The 20,338-nt window shown below is 41.2% G+C and overlaps 1 protein-coding gene across 2 annotated transcripts in view; it reads right to left on the bottom strand.

Annotated features, from left to right (window-relative positions):
• Positions 1-20,338, bottom strand: part of RELL1 (RELT like 1) — a 78,134-nt gene that overhangs the window by 32,585 nt on the left and 25,211 nt on the right. Inside the window, exons 2-3 of one of the 2 annotated variants that reach the window (XM_081526634.1) lie at positions 17,810-18,238; positions 4,214-4,438 (exon numbers count right to left, since the gene is read on the bottom strand). In XM_081526634.1, the coding sequence (XP_081382760.1) occupies positions 4,214-4,438; positions 17,810-17,825 (241 nt within the window). In that variant the 5' untranslated portion in view covers positions 17,826-18,238. The remainder of the gene's footprint in view (positions 1-4,213; positions 4,439-17,809; positions 18,239-20,338) is intronic. The other variant, XM_081526563.1, reaches the window with a different exon arrangement.

Genomic DNA, 20,338 nt, shown 5'->3' with positions numbered 1-20,338 from the left:
TGCTTAATTTCCAAGATCTCTTTATCAGTCTTTACAACTCTTACTCCTCTCTCATCATTTTGTTAAACTCAAAGGGGAAATGGAAAGAAGAAAGATAATTAAAATAAAAATTTCTTGGATTTTATTTTCATTGTAGATATACCACATACAGAATATTAATTTATTTCTTAAATTGGGTAATTATTCATCTCTGTGTTCACAAGACTTTTAAATTTACTTCCAAATGATCTACATGTTGGCCATGGTTAATTACCTACAAACTCAGTTTACTTTGAGAGACTCTGTACACGGGATGCTGCTGCTGCTGCTGCTAAGTTGCTTCAGTCGTGTCCGACTCTGTGTGACCCCACAAATGGCAGCCCACCAGGCTCCCCCGTCCCTGGGATTCTCCAGGCAAGAACACTGGAGTGGGTTGCCATTTCCTTCTCCAATGCATGAAAGGGAAAAGTGAAAGTGAAGTCGATCAGTCGTGTCCCACTCTTAGCGACCCCATGGACTGCAGCCTACCAGGCTCCTCCGTCCATGGGATTGTCCAGGCAAGAGTACTGGAGTGGGGTGCCACTGCCTTCTCCGGTACATGGGATAGTCTTTAGGAAAAAAAAAAAAAGTCAAACCTTCAGTCTGAAACTGATCCTTATCATTTGCTTCCATAACACAAGAAAGAAGAAGGAGGGTTGACCCAGAAATCATGGTGTGGTATCTTAGCCATGTAATCTGGAAAAGTGTCTTCTCCACCCAAGCCATCCCCTCCCCATGAACACGCACGTCCAGTTAGACAGTGCACATGCTGACCACTAAGCCAACCTACAGAGCATCTGCAGAGGATGAGAGAGAAAGGCCCCGCTTTCTGTTGACAAACATTCAGCCTCGGTTTGCTCATAAACTCACACATGACTCATCGTGTGACTGTGCTCACTCCCTGCCTCAAAGGTCACTGGGGGTGGGAAAAACCAACAGGCCAGCGAGCTGGCAAGAAATGAAGAAGCTCCTCAGCTCTGCCCTTGATCCCACTTGAAGGCTGACCTACTCCAAATGTCACCTTTCTGCAAAAACAGACCTTTGAAGTCTGAAAAGGATAAGGAGAGTTACCGACTATTCCCCAAGGCCCTAAAGGATGGTTGAAAAGTACATCTGTGGTGAAAACAGGACTTCATCTCTCAGGGTTTTCAAATACAATCCAGTAACTCCATGTGAGGAGGAAATGCTGAAACACTCTGAGGTCAATACAAAGGTACCAGCTCTTGTCATTTTTTCACTGCACTGTTCACACAACCATTTACTTAATAAACATAAACGCCAACCTCATATTAGGTTGGTGCAATAGTAATTACAGTTTTGGACCCTGATTTTAAATCATTATAACAAGGCTCAAACACATCTTTAGTAATCAAAATAGGAGCCATTACACTCAAAATATTTTTGCCAAAGAGAAATAAGCTTGTTTATTCTTGTACCATAAAAATCCGTGCTTCAAGATTTGATGAACTCTTGGAAAGCATTTTCTACCTCCTGTTGGTTGTGAAAGCATTTTCATTTTCCCTGCAAAAAGTTGTCAAGATGCTTGAAGAAGCAGTAGTTAGTTGGCTACTTGGCAATATGGCAGATGAGACAAAACTTTATAGCCCAATTCGTTCAACTTTTGAAGCGCTGATTGTGCAATTGGGTATTGCTGTGGAAAAGAATGGTGTCCTTTTTGTTGACCAATGTCAGCTGCACGCATCAGTTTTCAGTGCATCTCATCAATTTTCTGAGAATACTTCTCAGATGTAACAGTTTTTCCGGGATTCAGAAAGCTGTAGTGGATCAGACAGACGGAAGACCACCAGACAGTGACCATGACCTCTTTTTGGTGCAAGTTTGGCTTTGGGAAGTGCTCTGGAGCGTCTTCTCCATTCAAACACTGGGCTGGTTGTCTCTGGTTGTTGTATAAAATCCACTTTTATCGCATGTCACAATCTGATCGAGAAATGGTTTGTCATTGTTGCATAGAATAAGAGAAGACAACACTTCAAAATGACAAGCTTTTTTTTTATTTGCGGTCAGCTCATGAGGCCCCTGCTTATCAAGCTTTTTCATCTTTCCAATTTGCTTCAAAATACCAAACAACATAGAATGGTCAACATTGAGTTCTTCAGCAACTTCTGTAGTTGTAAGAGAATCAGCTTCAAAGATCTTCTCAATTGGTCATTGTCAACTTCAGATGGCTGGCCACTGTGCTCCTCATCTTCAAGGCTCTTGTCTCCTTTGCAAAATTTCTTGAACCACCACTGCACTATACGTTCATTAGCAGTTCCTGGGCCAAATGCGTTGTTGATGTTACAAGCTGTCTCCGCTGCTTTATGACCCATTGTGAACTCAAATAAGAAAATTTTCTAACATAATTTCCATAGTCTAAAATACATATAAAATAAGCAGCAAGTAATAATTCACTAGCAAAAAACATAAAACATACACATTAAAATGATGTATAACATAACCACGTTGAAGAAAGTATTCCAATATCAAATGGCAAAGTTCAACAATGCAAAACCACAATTACTTTTGCACAACCGAATAGATTTTTAAAGATTAACTCCCCCAGCAAAAGTAGCAGCACAAAAATGGTGAGACCTATTCAGTTTTCCTATTGTTCTCATTAGAATCTAATTCAACAGCAACAGTAAGGGTTACTATATGAAAAAAGTGAAAGTGTTAGTTGCTCAGTCGTGTCCAACTCTTTGTGATCCTATGGACTGTAGCCCAACAGGCTCTTTTGTCCATGGGATTTCCCAGGCAAGAATATTGGAGTGGGTAGCCATGCCCTTCTCCAGGGGATCTTCCCGACCCAGTGATCCAACCCTAGTCTCCTGTGTCTACCAGCATTGCAGGTGGATTCTTTACCGTCTGAGCCAGGGAAGCCCAAAGGTTAATTTGTGACATTAACCATTTGTGACAAACACCAAATGTATCTTCTCCCTAATTTCACAATACTTTTACAAGGTGAAGATTATTGTCCTCATTTAAATTAAAATTTTAATTAAATTAATAAAATTAAATTTAAGTTAAATTAAACATAGCAGTGATTTAGAGCATATTAACTTGCGCAAGGCCACAAGGTAAATAAGAGTAAATGACTTAGTAGTTATTTAATAAATGAAAGCAAAGTTCCTAACCCTAGGTTTGGTTCCTATAATATTTACAATGATGCTACACCATAGCATCTGCCTTTAAGATGGATCATTTTGTAAAAGTGCTGGTGAGGGTGTAGAGAAAAGGGAACCCTGTGCACTGTTGGTGGAAATGTAAATTGGAACTGCCTCTATGGAAAACAATATGGATGTTCCTCAAAAAATTAAAAATAGATCTATCATATGATCCAGCAATTCCATTTCTGGATGTATACCCAAAGGAAATGAAAACAGGAAGTGAAAGTGGAAAGATATATGCACTCCTATGCTTACTGCAGAATTATTCAAACTAGCCAAGATATGGAAACATCCTAATGTCCATCAAAGAATGAATGAATAAAGAAGATCCATTGATCAAGTAGTCAATGAGAAGAAATAGATGTTTTTCTGGAATTCTCTTTTGCTATGATCCAACAGATGTTGGCAATTTGATCACTGGTTCCTCTGCCTTTTCTGTACTATAATTATCAAACTTGTAGAGAGACTAGAATTGAATGATTCCTACCCTAAAAACAACTGACAATTATGTGATAGAGGTGTTAAACATCACTACGACGGCAATCATATTACAATATATAAATTCACCAGAATAACGTGTTGCACACTTTAAATTTACATAATGCTATTACATCAAATGGAGAAGGCAATGGCACCCCACTCCGGTACTCTTGCCTGGAAAATCCCATGGACGGAGGAGCCTGGTAGGCTACAGTCCATGGGGTCGCTAAGAGTCGGACACGACTGAGTGATATCACTTTCACTTTTCACTTTCATGCACTGGAGAAGGAAATGGCAACCCACTCCAGTGTTCTTGCCTGGAGAATCCCAGGGACGGCAGAGCCTGGTGGGCTGCCGTCTATGGGGTCGCACAGAGTCGGACATGACTGAAGCGACTTAGCAGCAGCAGCAGCATTACATCAAATATATTTTGAGGAAAAAAAGATAGATCATTTGCCTTACAGAGACAGAAAACATACATGACTCATTTCTTATTAAAAAATCGTCTGTACCCACATTCCCACAAAAAAAATAATCCAGATTTTTACCTATCTTTTCAACCTTTTCTCCTTCAACATCTTGCTCAGCTTCTGTTGTACATCGATAGCCTTTCTTCTTAAGCAGGTGGCAAATGAGGACACCAAAGAGACCCATGACAAAGAACACAGGGACAAGGGCATATGCGATGTATTCCGGGTGTCCATTCCCAGTGTTGCTTGTGGGCGAGGGCGTCGTCTCGGTTTTGGAGGCTAACGGGTGGCTGCCACTATGATCTGAGGAAGAAACATACAGCATCAGATGTCTACTGGAGACAAGGAACATCTAACAACCTTCGGAAATGTTCCTGTTAAATGTGAGTCTGTTTCTAAAACCACAGGCCAGACAGGCAGGTCCGGCAGGACAGGCACATGGGCTTGAGTTCCTATCCTGACCCTGCTACTCATAACTTGGGCCCCCTTGGGGTAATTTTTTTTTTTTAAGCTCTCCAAGCCAGCCTCTGCTTCTTCATCTGTGAGATTATCTATACATCGTGGAGTGAACGCACAGAGTTTCAGCAAAGGGTCCACACAGGGTACACACACCATCACTAGGTGGTATCATAGCAGAGTCCTTAGTGGTTAAAAGCACAGACTCAGGAGACTTGGGGTCAAGTCCCAGCTCCACCACTTTGCAGCTGTGTGACTCTGGACAATAACTTAATCTCCATGCCTTGGTTTCTTATGAACAGACATACTAATAGTACCCAACTCACCCCTCGAAGCTTGTTATGAAGATGAAATAAATGAATACACATAAAACATCTAGAACCATTTCTACAACAAAGCAAATGCTCAACTACATGGCAGGCATCATTTTAGGCATTTGTGACTTACCACTGAGCAAAACAAAGACCCATGTCCTCATGGAGCATATGTCCCAGAAAGATTTAGTAAACTGACTGATCCAGTGTATGAAAAAAAAGAGACAAATCCAGGATGCATCAAGTTTGGGCCTAGGGGCACACATATAAAAATGGAACCACGTACATTTGTGTATTTGCTTACCAACCCAAATTATCATTTATGGCATGACTGTTATATGAAAAGCATATAACATATAGAGAGTAGAAAACAAGATAGCATGACCAGTGCCAACTTGGAGCCTGTAGGGTAGTGCTGGAAACAGGCACTAAACAAGTGAACGCCTGGGCAGGCAGGAGAGACTGGGAGAAGGTATGCGTGGAGCACTAAAAGAAATGGGAATGGTGGGGACCTATTTTATGACTTCAGAAATGTTGCAGCTGGGAAGGGGGCATCTACGGGGGAGAAGGAGCCATTTGCTTCTGGACAAGTCAAAGTTCCACATAGACTTACACCAGAAGCAGCTGGATATCTGGGCCCACGGGTGTGCCAGGATATACAGGGAACGGAGTCACCTCCATGAAGGAGTGAGAGGGAGACACAGTGATTCCAGCTTGTACAATCATAAGATTCTGCCAGTTAAGATAACGAAACTACAACACTTTCTAACACCATACACAAAAATAAACTCAAAATGGATTAAATATCTAAACGTAAGACCAGAAACTGTAAAACTCCTAGAAGAAAACATAGGCAAAACACTCTCTGACATAAACCACAGCAGATCCTCTATGACCCAACTCCCAGAATATTGGAAATAAAAGCAAAAATAAACAAATGGGACCTAATTAAAATTAAAAGCTTTTGCACAACAGAGGAAACTATAAGCAAGGTGAAAAGACAGCCTTCAGAATGGGAGAAAATAATAGCAAACGAAGCAATGTACAAACAATTAATCTCAAAAATATACAAGCAACTCCTGCAGCTCAATTCCAGAAAAATAAACGACCCAATCAAAAAGTGGGCCAAAGAACTAAAAAGACACTTCTCCAAAGGAGACATACAGATGGCTAACAAACACATGAAAAGATGCTCAGCATCACTCATTATCAGAGAAATGCAAATCAAAACCACAATGAGGTACCATTTCACGCCAATCAAAATGGCTGCTATCCAAAAGACTACAGGCAATAAATGCTGGAGAGGGTGTGGAGAAAAGGGAACCCTCTTACACTGTTGGTGGGAATGCAAACTAGTACAGCCACTATGGAGAACAGTGTGGAGATTCCTCAAAAAACTGGAAATAGAAATGCCATATGACCCAGCAATCCTACTGCTAGGCATACACACTGAGGAAACCAGAACTGAAAGAGACACGTGTACCCCAATGTTCATCGCAACACTGTTTATAATAGCCAGGACATGGAAGCAACCTAGATGCCCATCAGCAGACGAATGGATAAGGAAGCTGTGGTACATATACACAATGGAATATTACGCAGCCATTAAAAAGAATACATTGGAATCAGTTTTAATGAGGTGGATGAAACTGGAGCCTATTATACAGAGTGAAGTAAGCCAGAAAGAAAAACACCAATACAGTATACTAATACATATATACAGTATTTAGTTAATCGGTAAAGATAACCCTGTATGCGAGACATCAAAAGAGACACAGATAAATAGAACAGTATTATGGACTCTATGAGAGAGGGTGAGGGCAGGATGATATGGGAGAATGGCATGGAAGCATGTAAATTATCATATGTGAAACGAATCGCCAGTCCAGGTTCGATGCATGATACAGGGCGCTCGGGGCTGGTGCACTGGGATGACCCGGAGGGATGGGATGAGGAGGGAGGTGGGAGGGGGGTTCTGGAAGGGGAACACATGTACACCCATGGTGGATTCATGTCAATGTATGGCAAAACAAATACAATATTTTAAAGTTAAAAAATAGATAAATTAACTAATTTAAAAAAAATAAAAAAAGAAGATAACGGAGAAAGAGCTGACTGTGTGGAAAATCAGCCAAGTATCAATTCACACACACAAGATGAAAAGAGAGTTATCACACAAAGGAGGGGGTCAGGAAGGATGAGGACTAAAGGAAAACGTGGGGTCTGACTGAAATGAAGTCTCGTTATTTGGGGTACTCAGATTCTGAAGTGATACAATGAGGTTTTCTGCATCACAGAGATTTACACATATTGCTTAAGAAACCCAGAAACTGGAAATCTAGATGCATTTAACTATAATCTCTCTCGAGAGTATTTTGGTGAGGGAAAAAAAAAAAAACTATATTGTAATGATCACATGAGGACAAATACCAGGTGTGAAATGACCACATTTCATCACTGCAGCAAACAATATTAACAGAGGCCACAGGATAAAGGGCTCTCTCACTTTCACATGGAAATAACCATTATCTTTGCCCATGAAAGGAGACTGCTGGTTTCTTAGGTTTTGTAAAACGTGGCATTCTTTATATTATCATGAAACCTCTAGAATTTGGGGACAAGCTACGTATTTATTCTGATTTTTCTACCAAGAATATAATTAATAAATGGATGAATGAATAAAAAAGAGTAACACACACACTTGCCTAAATATATGCAAACATATCATCCAAATTAGGGTTTAACATCAAGACTTAATTTCAGTAAAAACCAGAACTATTTAACTCCCTTAGTAATCCTAAGCATTTTATTTATTAATTCCTTTTTAAAAACATATTCCATGCAACAGGAATAGATAAAGCAGGCAACATGTTAAGACTGAAAGAGTTTTACTCAGAATCATGGTCAGTTTCAATCTGGAAGTGATAAATTCTCTTTAGGGAGCAGCAGAAACAGGAATGAAAGCAGGGGGCTCAGAATTGAAGCCAAGCAGCTCCTCCTGAATCAGGTGGTTAAGAATGTGTGTTCATCATTAATTTGACCTCTAGGAAACTCTTGAAAATACTATGAACTCACAGTTTGTGATTTACAGGCAGGTATCAGTCATTTAATCTCATAATTACCACACCATGGAAAAAACTGAGGAAGATATGACTCTAAATTAGTGAAACATGAATTACAGAGATGCACTGTAGCTAAAAGGTCAGACTGCCTAGCATAAATAATTGCTTGGCCACTAACTAGGTATGTCATCTTCAATAATTTTTTAACTGTTCTGTTCTCAATTTCCTCATCTGTAAAATGTAATCAAAATGATTGTACCTTTTACAATGGTTTCAAAATGTGGCCCCAAATTCTTTGGCACTCCTTGTTTTAAGCCACTAAGTTTTGTGGCAATTTCTTATATAGCAAAGTAACTGGAAGACTATTTGTTAAATTCATTGTGAGGATTACACACATTAATGTGTAAAGCACTTAGAGTATTTAGGAAAAGATAAGCACTGTAAAAGTGTTTATTCTTGGGCTTCCCTGCGCTCAGTTGGTAAAGAATCTGCTTGCAATGCAGAAAACCTGGGTTCGATCCCTGGGTTGGGAAGATCCCCTGGAGGAGGGCATGGCAACCCATTCCAGTATTCTTGCCTAGAGAATCCCCATGGACAGAGGAACCTGTTGGGCTACATTCCATGGAGCTGCAAAGAGTCAGACATAACTGAGCGACTAAGCACAGCACATAGAAGTGTTTAGTTATTATCTTGATAGAACTGCACTATCCAGTACAGTAATCACTAACCACAAATAGCAATTTAAATTTAAGTCAATTAAAAATAGATAAAATTTAAAATTCAGTTCCTTAGGAGGACTAACCACATTTCAAGTGCTCAATAGTCATATGTGACAACTGGTTCATATCAGACAGGTCAGATAAAGAACATTTCCATCATCCCAAGAGCCTCTTAATAAAGGTAAAAGAGGAGAGTGAAAAGCTGGCTTAAGGCTCAACATTCAAAAAACTAAGATCATGGCCTCTGTTCCCTTCACTCCATGCAAAAAATGGGGAAAAAGTGGGAACAGTGGCAGATTTTATTTTCTTGGGCTCCAAAATCACTGCACATGGTGACTGCAGCCACAAAATTAAGAGATGATTGCTCCTTGGAAGAAAAGCTATGACAAACCTAGACAGCGTATTAAAAACCAGAGACATCACTTTGCCGACAACGGTACATACAGTCAAAGCTACGGTCTTTCCAGTAGTCATGTATGGATGTGAGAGTTGGACCATAAATAAGGCTGAGCACTGAAGAATTGATGCTTTCGAAGTGTGGTGCTTGAAAAAACTCTTGAGAGTCCCTTGGACAGCAAGGAGATCCAACCACTCAATCCTAAAGGAAATCAACCCTGAATATTCATTGGAAGGACTAATGCTGAAGCTGAAGCTCCAATACTTTGGCCACCTGATGCGAAGAACTAACTCATTGAAAAAGACCCTGATGCTGGCAAAGATTGAAGGCAAGAGGAGAAGGCAGCGACAGAGGATGAGATGATTGGATGGCATCATTGACTCAACGGACATGAGTTCAAGCAAACTCCAGGAGATGGTGAAGGACAGGGAAGCCTGGCCTGCTGCAGTTCATGGGGTCGCAAAGAGTCAGAGGCGACTGAACCAGTGAACAACAACAAGAAGTTATATTGTACAGCCCTGTTATAGACTACAAAGAATCATTAAAGAGCAAAGTGTTGACTGGAGAATCTCTGTTATCTACCTCAGCAATTTAAGAATAAGTTTTATTTATTTATTTTTTAAGAATAACTTTTAAATCACAAAGTAACTATTCACAATTAATGCCTAAGATACTAGTTAACTTAGGTAGGCTTAATGTTTCTTCAATTTACACTAATAATCTGCTTAGAGACACCATGTTCATCTTTTTTCTTCATCCTTAGCTGACTCATATCTGAATTCTGAAAAAAAACTGAGTCCAAATTAATAGCAAAGGTTGTTGTAACATTATTTATAAAAAGTCAAAAAACAGCAACAATTGCATGTTTGACAATGGATAATAATAAAATACCTAAGTCAACCATTGTCTATCCATTTGATAGAATAATATGCACCATTTAAAACTATTCATGAAGATTTTGTGATGATAAGGGACATACTTATTATCTAATATTGAATTTTAAAAGATGGATTCAAAAACTGTACATACTGTAGGATCAAACTAGTAAAAAGAAAAATAAATAAAGTACATGAAGGTATAAACTACACGAAGAAATAACCAAAATAGTAAGTGATTCTGGGTAATTGGATAATAGGTTGATTATTAATTATATTTTTATGCTTTTCTATAATTTTTAAAAAATTCTTACATATTTATTACATATGTACCAAGGTGGCAGACACTTTAAAGAAAAAAAAAGATATAGAGCAGAGGTTGTGAGCCATTTGAGAATCATAGATCACCGATCCCTTTGTAAACCTGTTGGATCCTATGGGTCCTATTTCAAAATTGTGCTTCCAAATTCCGTAACCCCTGGACCCTAAGTTAACAGAAGTGCAAGTGAGTTGATAAGGATGATGCCCAAGGGTCTGCATGAGTAACACAGTGAACATTGGTGCCATTCGCTGAGATGAAAAATATCTGGAAAAAAAATCAAGTTTGAATGGTCCTACGGGTTGAATTTTGCCTCACTCTCAATACATATGTGTAAGTCCTAACCCCAAGTACCTGAGAACGTGACCATATTAGGATACGGGGTCTTTTTACAAAGGTAATCAAGTAAAATGAAGTCTTTAGGGTGGACCCTCGTCCCACGTGGCTGTTGTCCTTTAAAAAAAAAAAAAGGAAATTTGGAGGCAGACGAGCACAAAGCGAAAACATCACGTGAAGACAGAGATTAGAGTGATGCTTGGGAGAAGCCAAGGAACACCAGAGGTTGCCAGCAAACCACCAGAATCTACAACAGAAACATGGAACAGACAGGTCCTCACAGCCCTCAGAAAGAGCAACCCTGCTGACCTGCATCTTGGAGCTCTAGCCTCCAGAACAATGAGACAATGAATTTCTCCTTTCTAAGTCACCCAGTGTGTGGTGTTTTGTTACAGGGGACCTGGCATGTATTAGCATATATGCTAATGTACTTGCACGGAGAAGACAATACTACATGTTAAGTTTTGAACGCGTAGTGATAGAGGAAAGCAGGGAACCTTCAAATGGAAATACCCACTGAGCAACTGGATCTACTCCATGAGAAACTAGAAGAGAAGCCAGGACTCTAGCTTGGAACACAGAAGAAGTTTCCAGAAGGAATGAGCAGTCAGCTAGGTGAGATGCTTCAGGAGAGAGCACCTAAAATAGGAAGGAAATGTAAAATGGTGCAGCCACTATGGAAAACAGTATAGAGGTTTCTCAAAAAACAAAAAAAAAAAACCAAGAATAGAACTACCGCATGATCCAGCAACCCCATTTCTGGGTGTCTATCCAAAAGAACTGAAATAGGATCTTGAAGAGAGATCTGCACTGCCACGCTCTTCACAGCATTATTTACGGTAGCCAAGCCAGGGGAACAACCTAAATGTTCTGATCTTTGAGCGGATAAAGAAATGTGACATGTACATATAATCAGATCCCATTCAGCTTTTTTAAAAAGGAGGAAATCTCACCATAAAGGACGACAAAAATGGACCTAGAAGACATTGTTGTCACTGTTGTTGCTGTTGTTCAGTCACTAACTCGTGTCCGACTCTTTGCAACCCCACGGACTGCAGCACACCAGGCTTCCCTGTCCTTCACTACCTCCTGGAGTTTGCTCAAACTCATGCCCACTAAGTCAGTGATGCCATCCAACTATCTGATCCTCTGTTGTCCCCTTCTCCTCCTGCCTTCAATCTTTCCCCACATCAGGGTCTTTTCAAAAGAGTCAGCTCTTCACATCAAGTGGCGAAAGTATTGGAGCTTCAGCTTCAGCATCAGTCCTTCCAACCAATATTCAGGGTTGATTTCCTTTAAGATTGGTTGGATCTCCTTGCTGTCCAAGGGACTCTCAAGAAGACACTAGGCCAAGTGAAATAAGCCAGTCACAGAAGGACAATTACTGCATGATTCCACTTACATGAGATTATCTAAAATAGTCAAATTCACAGAAAGTGAGTAGAATGGTGCTTTCCAGGAGCCAGGGGCAGGGAGGAATGGGTAGCTGCTATTCAATGGGGATAAAGTTTCAGTTATGCAAGATGAATAAATTCCAGATATTTGCTGTACAGCATTGTGCCCTTAGTTAACAATACTGTATTGTGCACTTAAAAATTTGTTAAGATGGTAATTCTCATTTTAAGTGTTCTTACCACAGTAAAAAAAAAATAAAAAGAAATAAAAAGAAAAAAGAAACACCCTAAAAAGAATCTTTAGAAAGAGAATTGAGAAAAACTCAAGACAAATTGGGCCATGTAGAAGTTCACGTAAGAACACATGGAAAATCTTTAATTGGTGACTTAGGAAGCAACTTGGAATTTTTTTTTTTTTAACTATCCCCTTGTTGTGCTTTGCTACTTCTTTCTCCATAGTTTCTTGAAATAAACTTAAAATCCTAAAACACATGCATACATTGTACATAAAATGAAAAAATAAATAAATACAATAAAACAGGAAAGAAAAATCATTTGGTAGGAGATCCTTGTGGCCTTGGAGGGAGCGGTTTTTCATAGACCAGAAGAGAAGACTAGATTCCCTGGGCTGAGGAATAGAAACAGCTCAGTCTGCTCTTTCTAGAAGCTCAATCTGAGCATTACGGGTAAGGGAGTTCACCTTCAGCATGAGGGGAAGAAATTTTTCTTTGCCTTTTTGAGTTTTCTTTTTTTTCTGGCTGCATTGCGTAGCACGCGGGATCTTCCCCAACCCAGGGTTGGGCCAGGGCCCAGCAATAAAATTTGGGGTCCTAACCACTGGACTGCCAAGGAATTCCCTGGAATTTTTTTTAAATGACTGAAAGCAGAGTGTTTCTTTACAGGCAGCAGAAAAGGAGCAAAAAGGTGAGTCTGAGACAGTATGTAGAGTGATGACCTTGAGGAACTGGAGGAGATGATTTCCATAAGAAGGAAGGAGGTGGATTAAAAACTAGAACAGGTAAAAGGACACCTCATTCCCCAGAGGCAGGGGGTCCATGAGTGAGTCCTTAAGGGTAGGCGGAAGGACCATGAACGAAAAAATGCCTGTGAGCCTCCGCTGTCTCTGAAGGTAAGAGATGGCATCTGTTGAAACCCCAGGGAAGAATAAGGGGCCTGTGGGGACGGTGAGGCTTAGTGGAGAGTCTGCAGGAATGGGAGAGGACTGCAAAGGCATTCGGGGCACAGCTGAGATGGGCACCCCATCTGCAACTGGGCTAACCCATGCGGGAGGGACACCAGAGCAGGAAAGAAAAACAAGAGACCCAAGGCAATCAGACACCAGGGATCAGGGTCAGAATGGAGTGTAGGCCAAAACAGAGGAAGGAAGAGGTTGGTTTAAGGTAGAAGAGTTCTAGAAGTGCTGGAAGTCTAGCTCAGACTGGTTTGTTACTCCTCTATTACTACCGACAAGAACTACCACCAACACACTTATGGAGCATTTACAAGCCACCACTAAGCTAAGCATTGACTCTTCAAAGCAAACTTCTGACACAGCTACTGGTATTCCCCCCATGCTACAAATGGGGAAAGGAAACACAGAAAGGTCACACAGTCTTCTCAAGGTCACGTTGCTACTACATGGCAGCACCTAGATTCATGCCAGGCAGTCTAGATCCTGCCTGTATGGACGCTGCTTCATCCTCCCCGACCTGAGGTCATCATTTACCAACTCTTCTGTTAAAATGCTAAATGCTGGTTTGCTCTCGTATTTCACAACTGAGATCAAAGGCTCCCCAGATCTCAAAACTGAGTTCCAATTAGCACAGCAGGAAGTAGGATATTTTGAAAATGCCTACTACCAGACCTCAGAGCAGTTTCCTGGATGAACAAGCATAAAACTGAATCTGTCCTCTATCTCTGAGCTCCTACCCAATTCCCAAATAACAGCTCATTTTATGCAGGCCACAACCTTAGGTCTCCCAGCCACTTCAAAACAAGCCCATCACCTCATCTTTAGTATCCTCCACACATACCAATAGCCACTGAAACAGGGAGTGTCTCAGCTCATACTGATAAACATGATTCCCTTCCATAACATCACAAGTAAGTTATGTCCAACAAAAGCCAGGGGTTATCAAAATCCTTTGGGTTTTTCCTAGACCCAGTCAGGTTGTCTTAATTCACTGTATTTTGGGGACACATTAGCACTGAGTTTTGCCAAGATCCTGTTGACAAAGTCATAAAAGAAGGCAAGAAACTGAGGAAGAGATATGCGGAATGGCCCAAAGTCAACCCCCCAAAATCAAAAGCAGTTTTCTAGCCTGGTTTCCAAGTAATACTTAAGTTTCCAAGTGACCCCAAGGTAACAGGAGCTGAGAAGCAACGGCACAGAAATGGCATTCCTCAAACCCAGTGGGCATACCTCAAGGGTTACTAAAGTAACGGGGAAGACGGTGATAACCTGAAACTCCAGAGAAGGAGGCCCTTGTGACTCCTCCCAAGAAGCTTCATTCCAGCCAGGGCCAAGAGCATTTCGATGCTTCTCTGATAGCAATTCTATCAAAAAAGGCGTACGTTCTCAGAAGCTTGGGTTACCCAACAACTCTGTGATGGGAGAAAAGGACTTGTCTGGAAAGCAGATAGCCTACCCAGCTTGGTTGGAACATTGCTTTTAAACACACTCACACACCCTATTTTTTTTCCAGCAAAAACATTCAAATCACAGGACCCAAAAGCAGTCTATTTTTGGACTACATTACTGACTAGGAGGGCAAAATTTGCATTTCTCTAAAGGGGTTTTTCTTCCTCCAGCTTTGCCCTGGCTGCCTCTGTGATTCACCTCTCTGTGCCTCAGTTTGATCAACTGGAATATCATGTACTGGTGCCAATGTCCGCAGTTCTTGACATTCCATACTCAACCTTCTTCAGCTCCATCCACCATTCCCTTTGGGTTGGTAGACCACACAAACCTACCCTCCTGTGTCCACAAGGCAAAATCCCCAAAACTCCAAATATAAGTTTTATACCTCATTTCACAGCAAAACTCAATCTGACAAACTCATTGGTAGCAAAACTTTATCTGATATGAGGCTATTTACAACCTCTACTGCACTGAGTCTGCTGCACAAATATGAATATACTTGATGAGACCTCTCAAGGGGCTTAGGCCACGGGGCTCAAGGGTTTTCGATGGTCACAATCCTATGAGGTAGGTATTCATTAGAGAGAGGAACTGGAGGTGGGGGAGAGTCTGTCACTTGCCCGGGGTCACACGGTTGGAAACTGGTAAGAGCCTGGAGGAAGAGCCAAGCAGATCTCGTTTCAGGACAATGCTCATAGCCAGCTCACACACGGCCTCTCAACCCTACTCCAGCTGAGCTAAGATCTATTAGCTCCTGAAAAACAACCTCCTTTATTAAGCTAATTGTTTAAACACAGTTTAAATCAATTATGTACACAATGAAAGGGCAGAATGCAATGCAAATTTTACAAAATAAAATCATTCCCAATTATTTCTATTTTTGGCTACAGAGATAGCCAAAGGCCATGGAGCTCTTAAGAGACATCCACCCCCACCCAGCACCACTGACTGAGACATAGCATTTGCCCAAATCTTAAAAGCTTAAAATGCATGAAGAGAACAAATAAGTTTATATGGAAATTGAAAAACAATGAACTTCAGTATATAAATAAGTCCTAAACTTTGTAGTGAAACTTCAGGCGGCTACCAGTTTCCAAACGCCTCCCAGATAGACAGCTGCTACAGCCCACCCTTCCCCACTCCACAGCTGTGACAAGACAGGAAGGGGACACCCAGACAGGACCCACTTGCCCAGAGTCCACTCACCCGTGACACAAAATCCCTCCCGATGCATACAGCCATTCAGTTACCTTTACCTTGTTGAATTCCTTGAAATGCTACCCTGATACTGGAAGATTCTCTTTTTCAATTTTACTTTTTTATTTTTAATTGGAGGATAATTGTTTTACAATGTTGTGTTGGTTTCTGCTGTCCTTGATTCTGGACAGCAAAAACCACTATAGGAACAGATGGAGGCCCAGAAAGCCTTCCTCAGAAAAGCATGCATAAATCAGCAATGTCTGGCTGTGAACCCCTGATTGACATGTGCGTTTGGATAAGAGGTCCCTTGAAAAATGCAGCTGTCTCTGAGGTTTCTGCTCATACCCGAGAGAGACCAGCTGCACCCTATGCTGTGCTTAGTCGCTCAGTCGTGTCTGACTCTTTGTGACCCCATGGACTATAGCCCACCAGACTCCTCTGTCCATGGGATTCTCCAGTCAAGAATACTAGAGTGGATATTCTTCTTGGAGAATATCTTCTATCCCTTCTCCAGGGGATCTTCCTGACCCAGGAATCGAACTGGGGTCTCCTGCATTGCAGGCGGATTCTTTACCATCTGAGCTACCAGGGAAGCCCCAGCTGTACCCTGGAGGACGCTAAAATGGAGTGCTCAGGGTAACAGGAGCACCCCAGGATCCAGAGACAGGCATTAAGCTGGGAGAGAAAATCAGGGAGTGGGGAGCACCCAAGAATTCAACATATCAGGAAAGCTCACCAGGAAACCTCACCAGGAAAGCTCCTTGCCTCCCCCAGTACTTGGCTAAATGTGGCTTCAAAGAACTTTTGTTAGAAATAATAGGACAAAATGAAGTTTGTAAACCTTGATGGCAGCCTGGTTCCAGATTTTAAACAATAAAAATTTTAAAACAGCAATAAAGGCTATTTTGAGGACAACAGGAAAATGGATTAAACAATATTATAGACTTACTGTTTATTTTCTTAGCTATGATGATGGTGTTGTGGTTATGTGGAAGAAAGTCCTCAGTCCTACAAAATGGTAGCAGAGGGATTTAGGTGAAATGCGACACTGTCTACAACTTGATTTCAAAGAGTTCAGCCAAAAAAAGTAGGTAAATGGATGGATGGACGGGTGGACAGATAGGGTGAGCAACTGAATATGGTAAAATGTTGAATCCAAGTGGTTCATACAGCAGTACACTTTACTTTTCACCTTCTCTGTAATAATAAAGTTCTCTAAGTCCTATGTTGTCACTTTTTAAATAGCCTTTGTGGGAGCCTAATTATTATTTTTAATGGGAAAATGCATTTCAATTTCTAGCGTACTTTCCAATTACTCAAAATGGAATGTCTGGAGCATAACCCTTCCTTAAGCCGCAGTTTCTTTGTATAAGTACCACAGGAGGTGAGAAGGGAAGTATTATAATCAGTGTGGATCCAAGAAGAAAAAAGACTTTATATTAGGTTTCAAAAGAAAAACTGAATTTGGCTGGACAAAAAGGAAATAAACATTCTTGACAAGCAGGAGGTTGGGAGGACAAAACTGAATTACTCTTGAACCCCAGGTAGCAACCAGAACAAAGGATTGAAACTGGGGTGACGTCAATATAAAGATACAAAAATACTTTAAAATAATGCTGGAAACTGTAAATATTTGCCATCCCAGGTTTCCATTTAAACTGGAATGGGAAAACTAACTCTGCAGAGCAAAAGTTCCTAGCATTCTTCACAACTGTCTCAGATTTACCATTTAAAGTGATTTCTCAAGGCCACAGAACTTTCTGACCAAACACAACTCTTCAAGGGCACCAAATGATTGCACATAGAAAACAACTACAGCCTCATAGCTACTCCTTGAGAAGGGATTCAGTTTAGGATACAGGTGTTTTGACAAGCCAAGGAGCTCAACTTCTAGACTCTTCCTGAATCTTCCAGAATACCTCAAAGGTTTGCATTCAAACAACACAGAAGGCTCATCTCACCTGAGCTCACCCCCATGGGGTAAAGTCAGCTTGCCAGTGGGACACAGGCCAGGAAGCCACCCACCATGTCTCTAAGACAAAAAAGGCTGAGGAGCTCTGAGGGGAGCCAAGGGGTGGGCACATCGTGGGGTGCTCTGAGAGGGGTGTTGTTGTTGTTCAGTCCCTCAGTAATGTCCGACTCTTTGCCACCACATGGACTGCAGCATGCCAGGCTTCCCTGTCCTTCACCATCTCCTGCAGCTTGCTCAAACTCGTATCCACTGAGCTGGTGATGCCATCCAACCATCTCTTCTTCTGTCATACCCTTTTCCTGCCTTCAATTTTTCCCAGCATCAGGGTCTTTTCCAATGAATTGGCTCTTCGCATCAGGTGGCCAAAGTATAGGAGCTTCAGCATCAGTCCTTCCAATGAATATTCAGGACTGACATCCTTTAGGATATCCGAAGAAAAAGAAAGGCAAAAAAGCAAAACGATTGTCTGAGGAGGCCTTACAAATAGCTGTGAAAAGAAGTGAAAAGCAAAGGAGTAAAGGAAAGATATACCCATTTGAATTCAGAGTTCCAAAGAATAGCAAGGAGAGATAAGAAAGCCTTCCTCAGTGATCAATGCAAAGAAATAGAGGAAAACAACAGATTGGGAAAGACTAGAGATCTCTTCAAGAAAATTAGAGATACCAAAGAAACATTTCATGCAAAGATGGGCTCCATAAAGGAAAGAAATGGGATGGACCTAACAGAAGCAGAAGATATTAAGAAGAGGTGTCAAGAATACACAGAACTGTACAAAAAAGATCTTCACGACCCAGATGATCACGACGGTGTGATCACTCACCTAGAGTCAGACATCCTGGAATGTGAAGTCAAGTGGGCCTTAGGAAGCATCACTATGAACAAAGCTAGTGGAGGTGATGGAATTCCAGTTGAGTCATTTCAAATGCTAAAAGATGATGCTGTGAAAGTGCTGCACTCAATATGTCAGCAAATTTGGAAAACTCAGCAGTGGCCACAGGACTGGAAAAGGTCAGTTTTCATTCCAATCCCAAAGAAAGGCAATGTCAAAGAATGCTCAAACTACCACACAATTGCACTCATCTCACACGCTAGCAAAGAAATGCTCAAAATTCTCCAAGCCAGGCTTCAACAATACTTGAACCGTGAACTTCCAGATGTTCAAGCTGGTTTTAGAAAAGGCAGAGGAACCAGAGATCAAATTGCCAACATCCGTTGGATCATCAAAAAAGCAAAAGAGTTCCAGAAAAACATCTACTTCTGTTTTATTGACTATGCCAAAGCCTTTGACTGTGTGGATCACCACAAACTATGGAAAATTCTGAAAGGGATGGGAATACCAGACCACCTGACCTGCCTCTTGAGAAACCTGTATGCAGGTCAGGAAGCAACAGTTAGAACTGGACATGGAACAACAGACTGGTTCCAAATAGGGAAAGAAGTACGTCAAGGCTGTATATTGTCACCCTGCTTATTTAACTTATATGCAGAGTACATCATGAGAAATACTGGGCTGGATGAAGAACAAGTTGGAATCAAGATTGCTGGGAGAAATATCAATAACCTCAGATATACAGATGACACCACCCTTATGGCAGAAAGTGAAGAGGAACTAAAGAGCCTCTTGATGGAAGTGAAAGAGGAGAGTGAAAAAGTTGGCTTAAAGCTCAACATTCAGAACACTAAGATCATGGCATCCGGTCCCATCACTTCATGGCAAATAGATGGGGAAACAGTGGAAACAGTGGCAGACTTTATTTTTTGGGCTCCAAAATCACTGCAGATGGCCACTGCAGCCATGAAATTAAAAGACACTTGCTCCTTGGAAGAAAAGCTATGACCAACCTAGACAGCCTATTAAAAAACAGAGACATCACTTTGCCAACAAAGTTCTGTCTAGTCAAAGCTATGGTTTTTCCAGTAGTCATGTACGGATGTGAGAGTTGGACTATAAAGAAAGCTGAATGATAAAGAATTGATGCTTTTGAGCTGTGGTGTTGGAGAAGACTCTTGAGAGTCCCTTGGACTGCAAGGAGATCCAACCAGTCCATCCTAAAGGAAATCAGTGCTGAATATTCATTGGAAGGACTGATGTTGAAGCTGAAGCTCCAATACTTTGGCCACCTGATGTGAAGAGCTGACTGATTTGAAAAGACCTTGATGCTGGGAAAGACAGAAGGCGGGAGAAAAACAGGACAACAGAGGATGAGATGGTTGGATGGCATCACCAACTCAATGGATATGAATTTGAGTGAACGCCAGCAGTTGGTAATGGACAGGGAGGCCTGGCGTGCTGCAGTCCATGGGGTTGCACAGAGTCGGACATGACTGAGTGACCGAACTGAACTGATATTTTAGGATTGACTGGTTCGATCTCCTTGCAGTCCAAGGGATTCTCAAGAGTCTTCTCCAACACCACAGTTCAAAAGCATCAATTCTTCGATGTTCAGCCTTCATCATGGTCCAATCCTCATATCCATACATGACTACTAGAAAAACCATAACTCTGACTATATGGACC

This window comes from Giraffa tippelskirchi, chromosome 1 (assembly GCF_054371585.1).
Source record: "Giraffa tippelskirchi isolate mGirTip1 chromosome 1, T2T-mGirTip1v1.2.pri, whole genome shotgun sequence".
NCBI lineage: Eukaryota > Metazoa > Chordata > Mammalia > Artiodactyla > Giraffidae > Giraffa > Giraffa tippelskirchi.
Note: the sequence above shows the minus strand (reverse complement) of the source record. Positions and strands in the feature narration are given on the sequence as shown.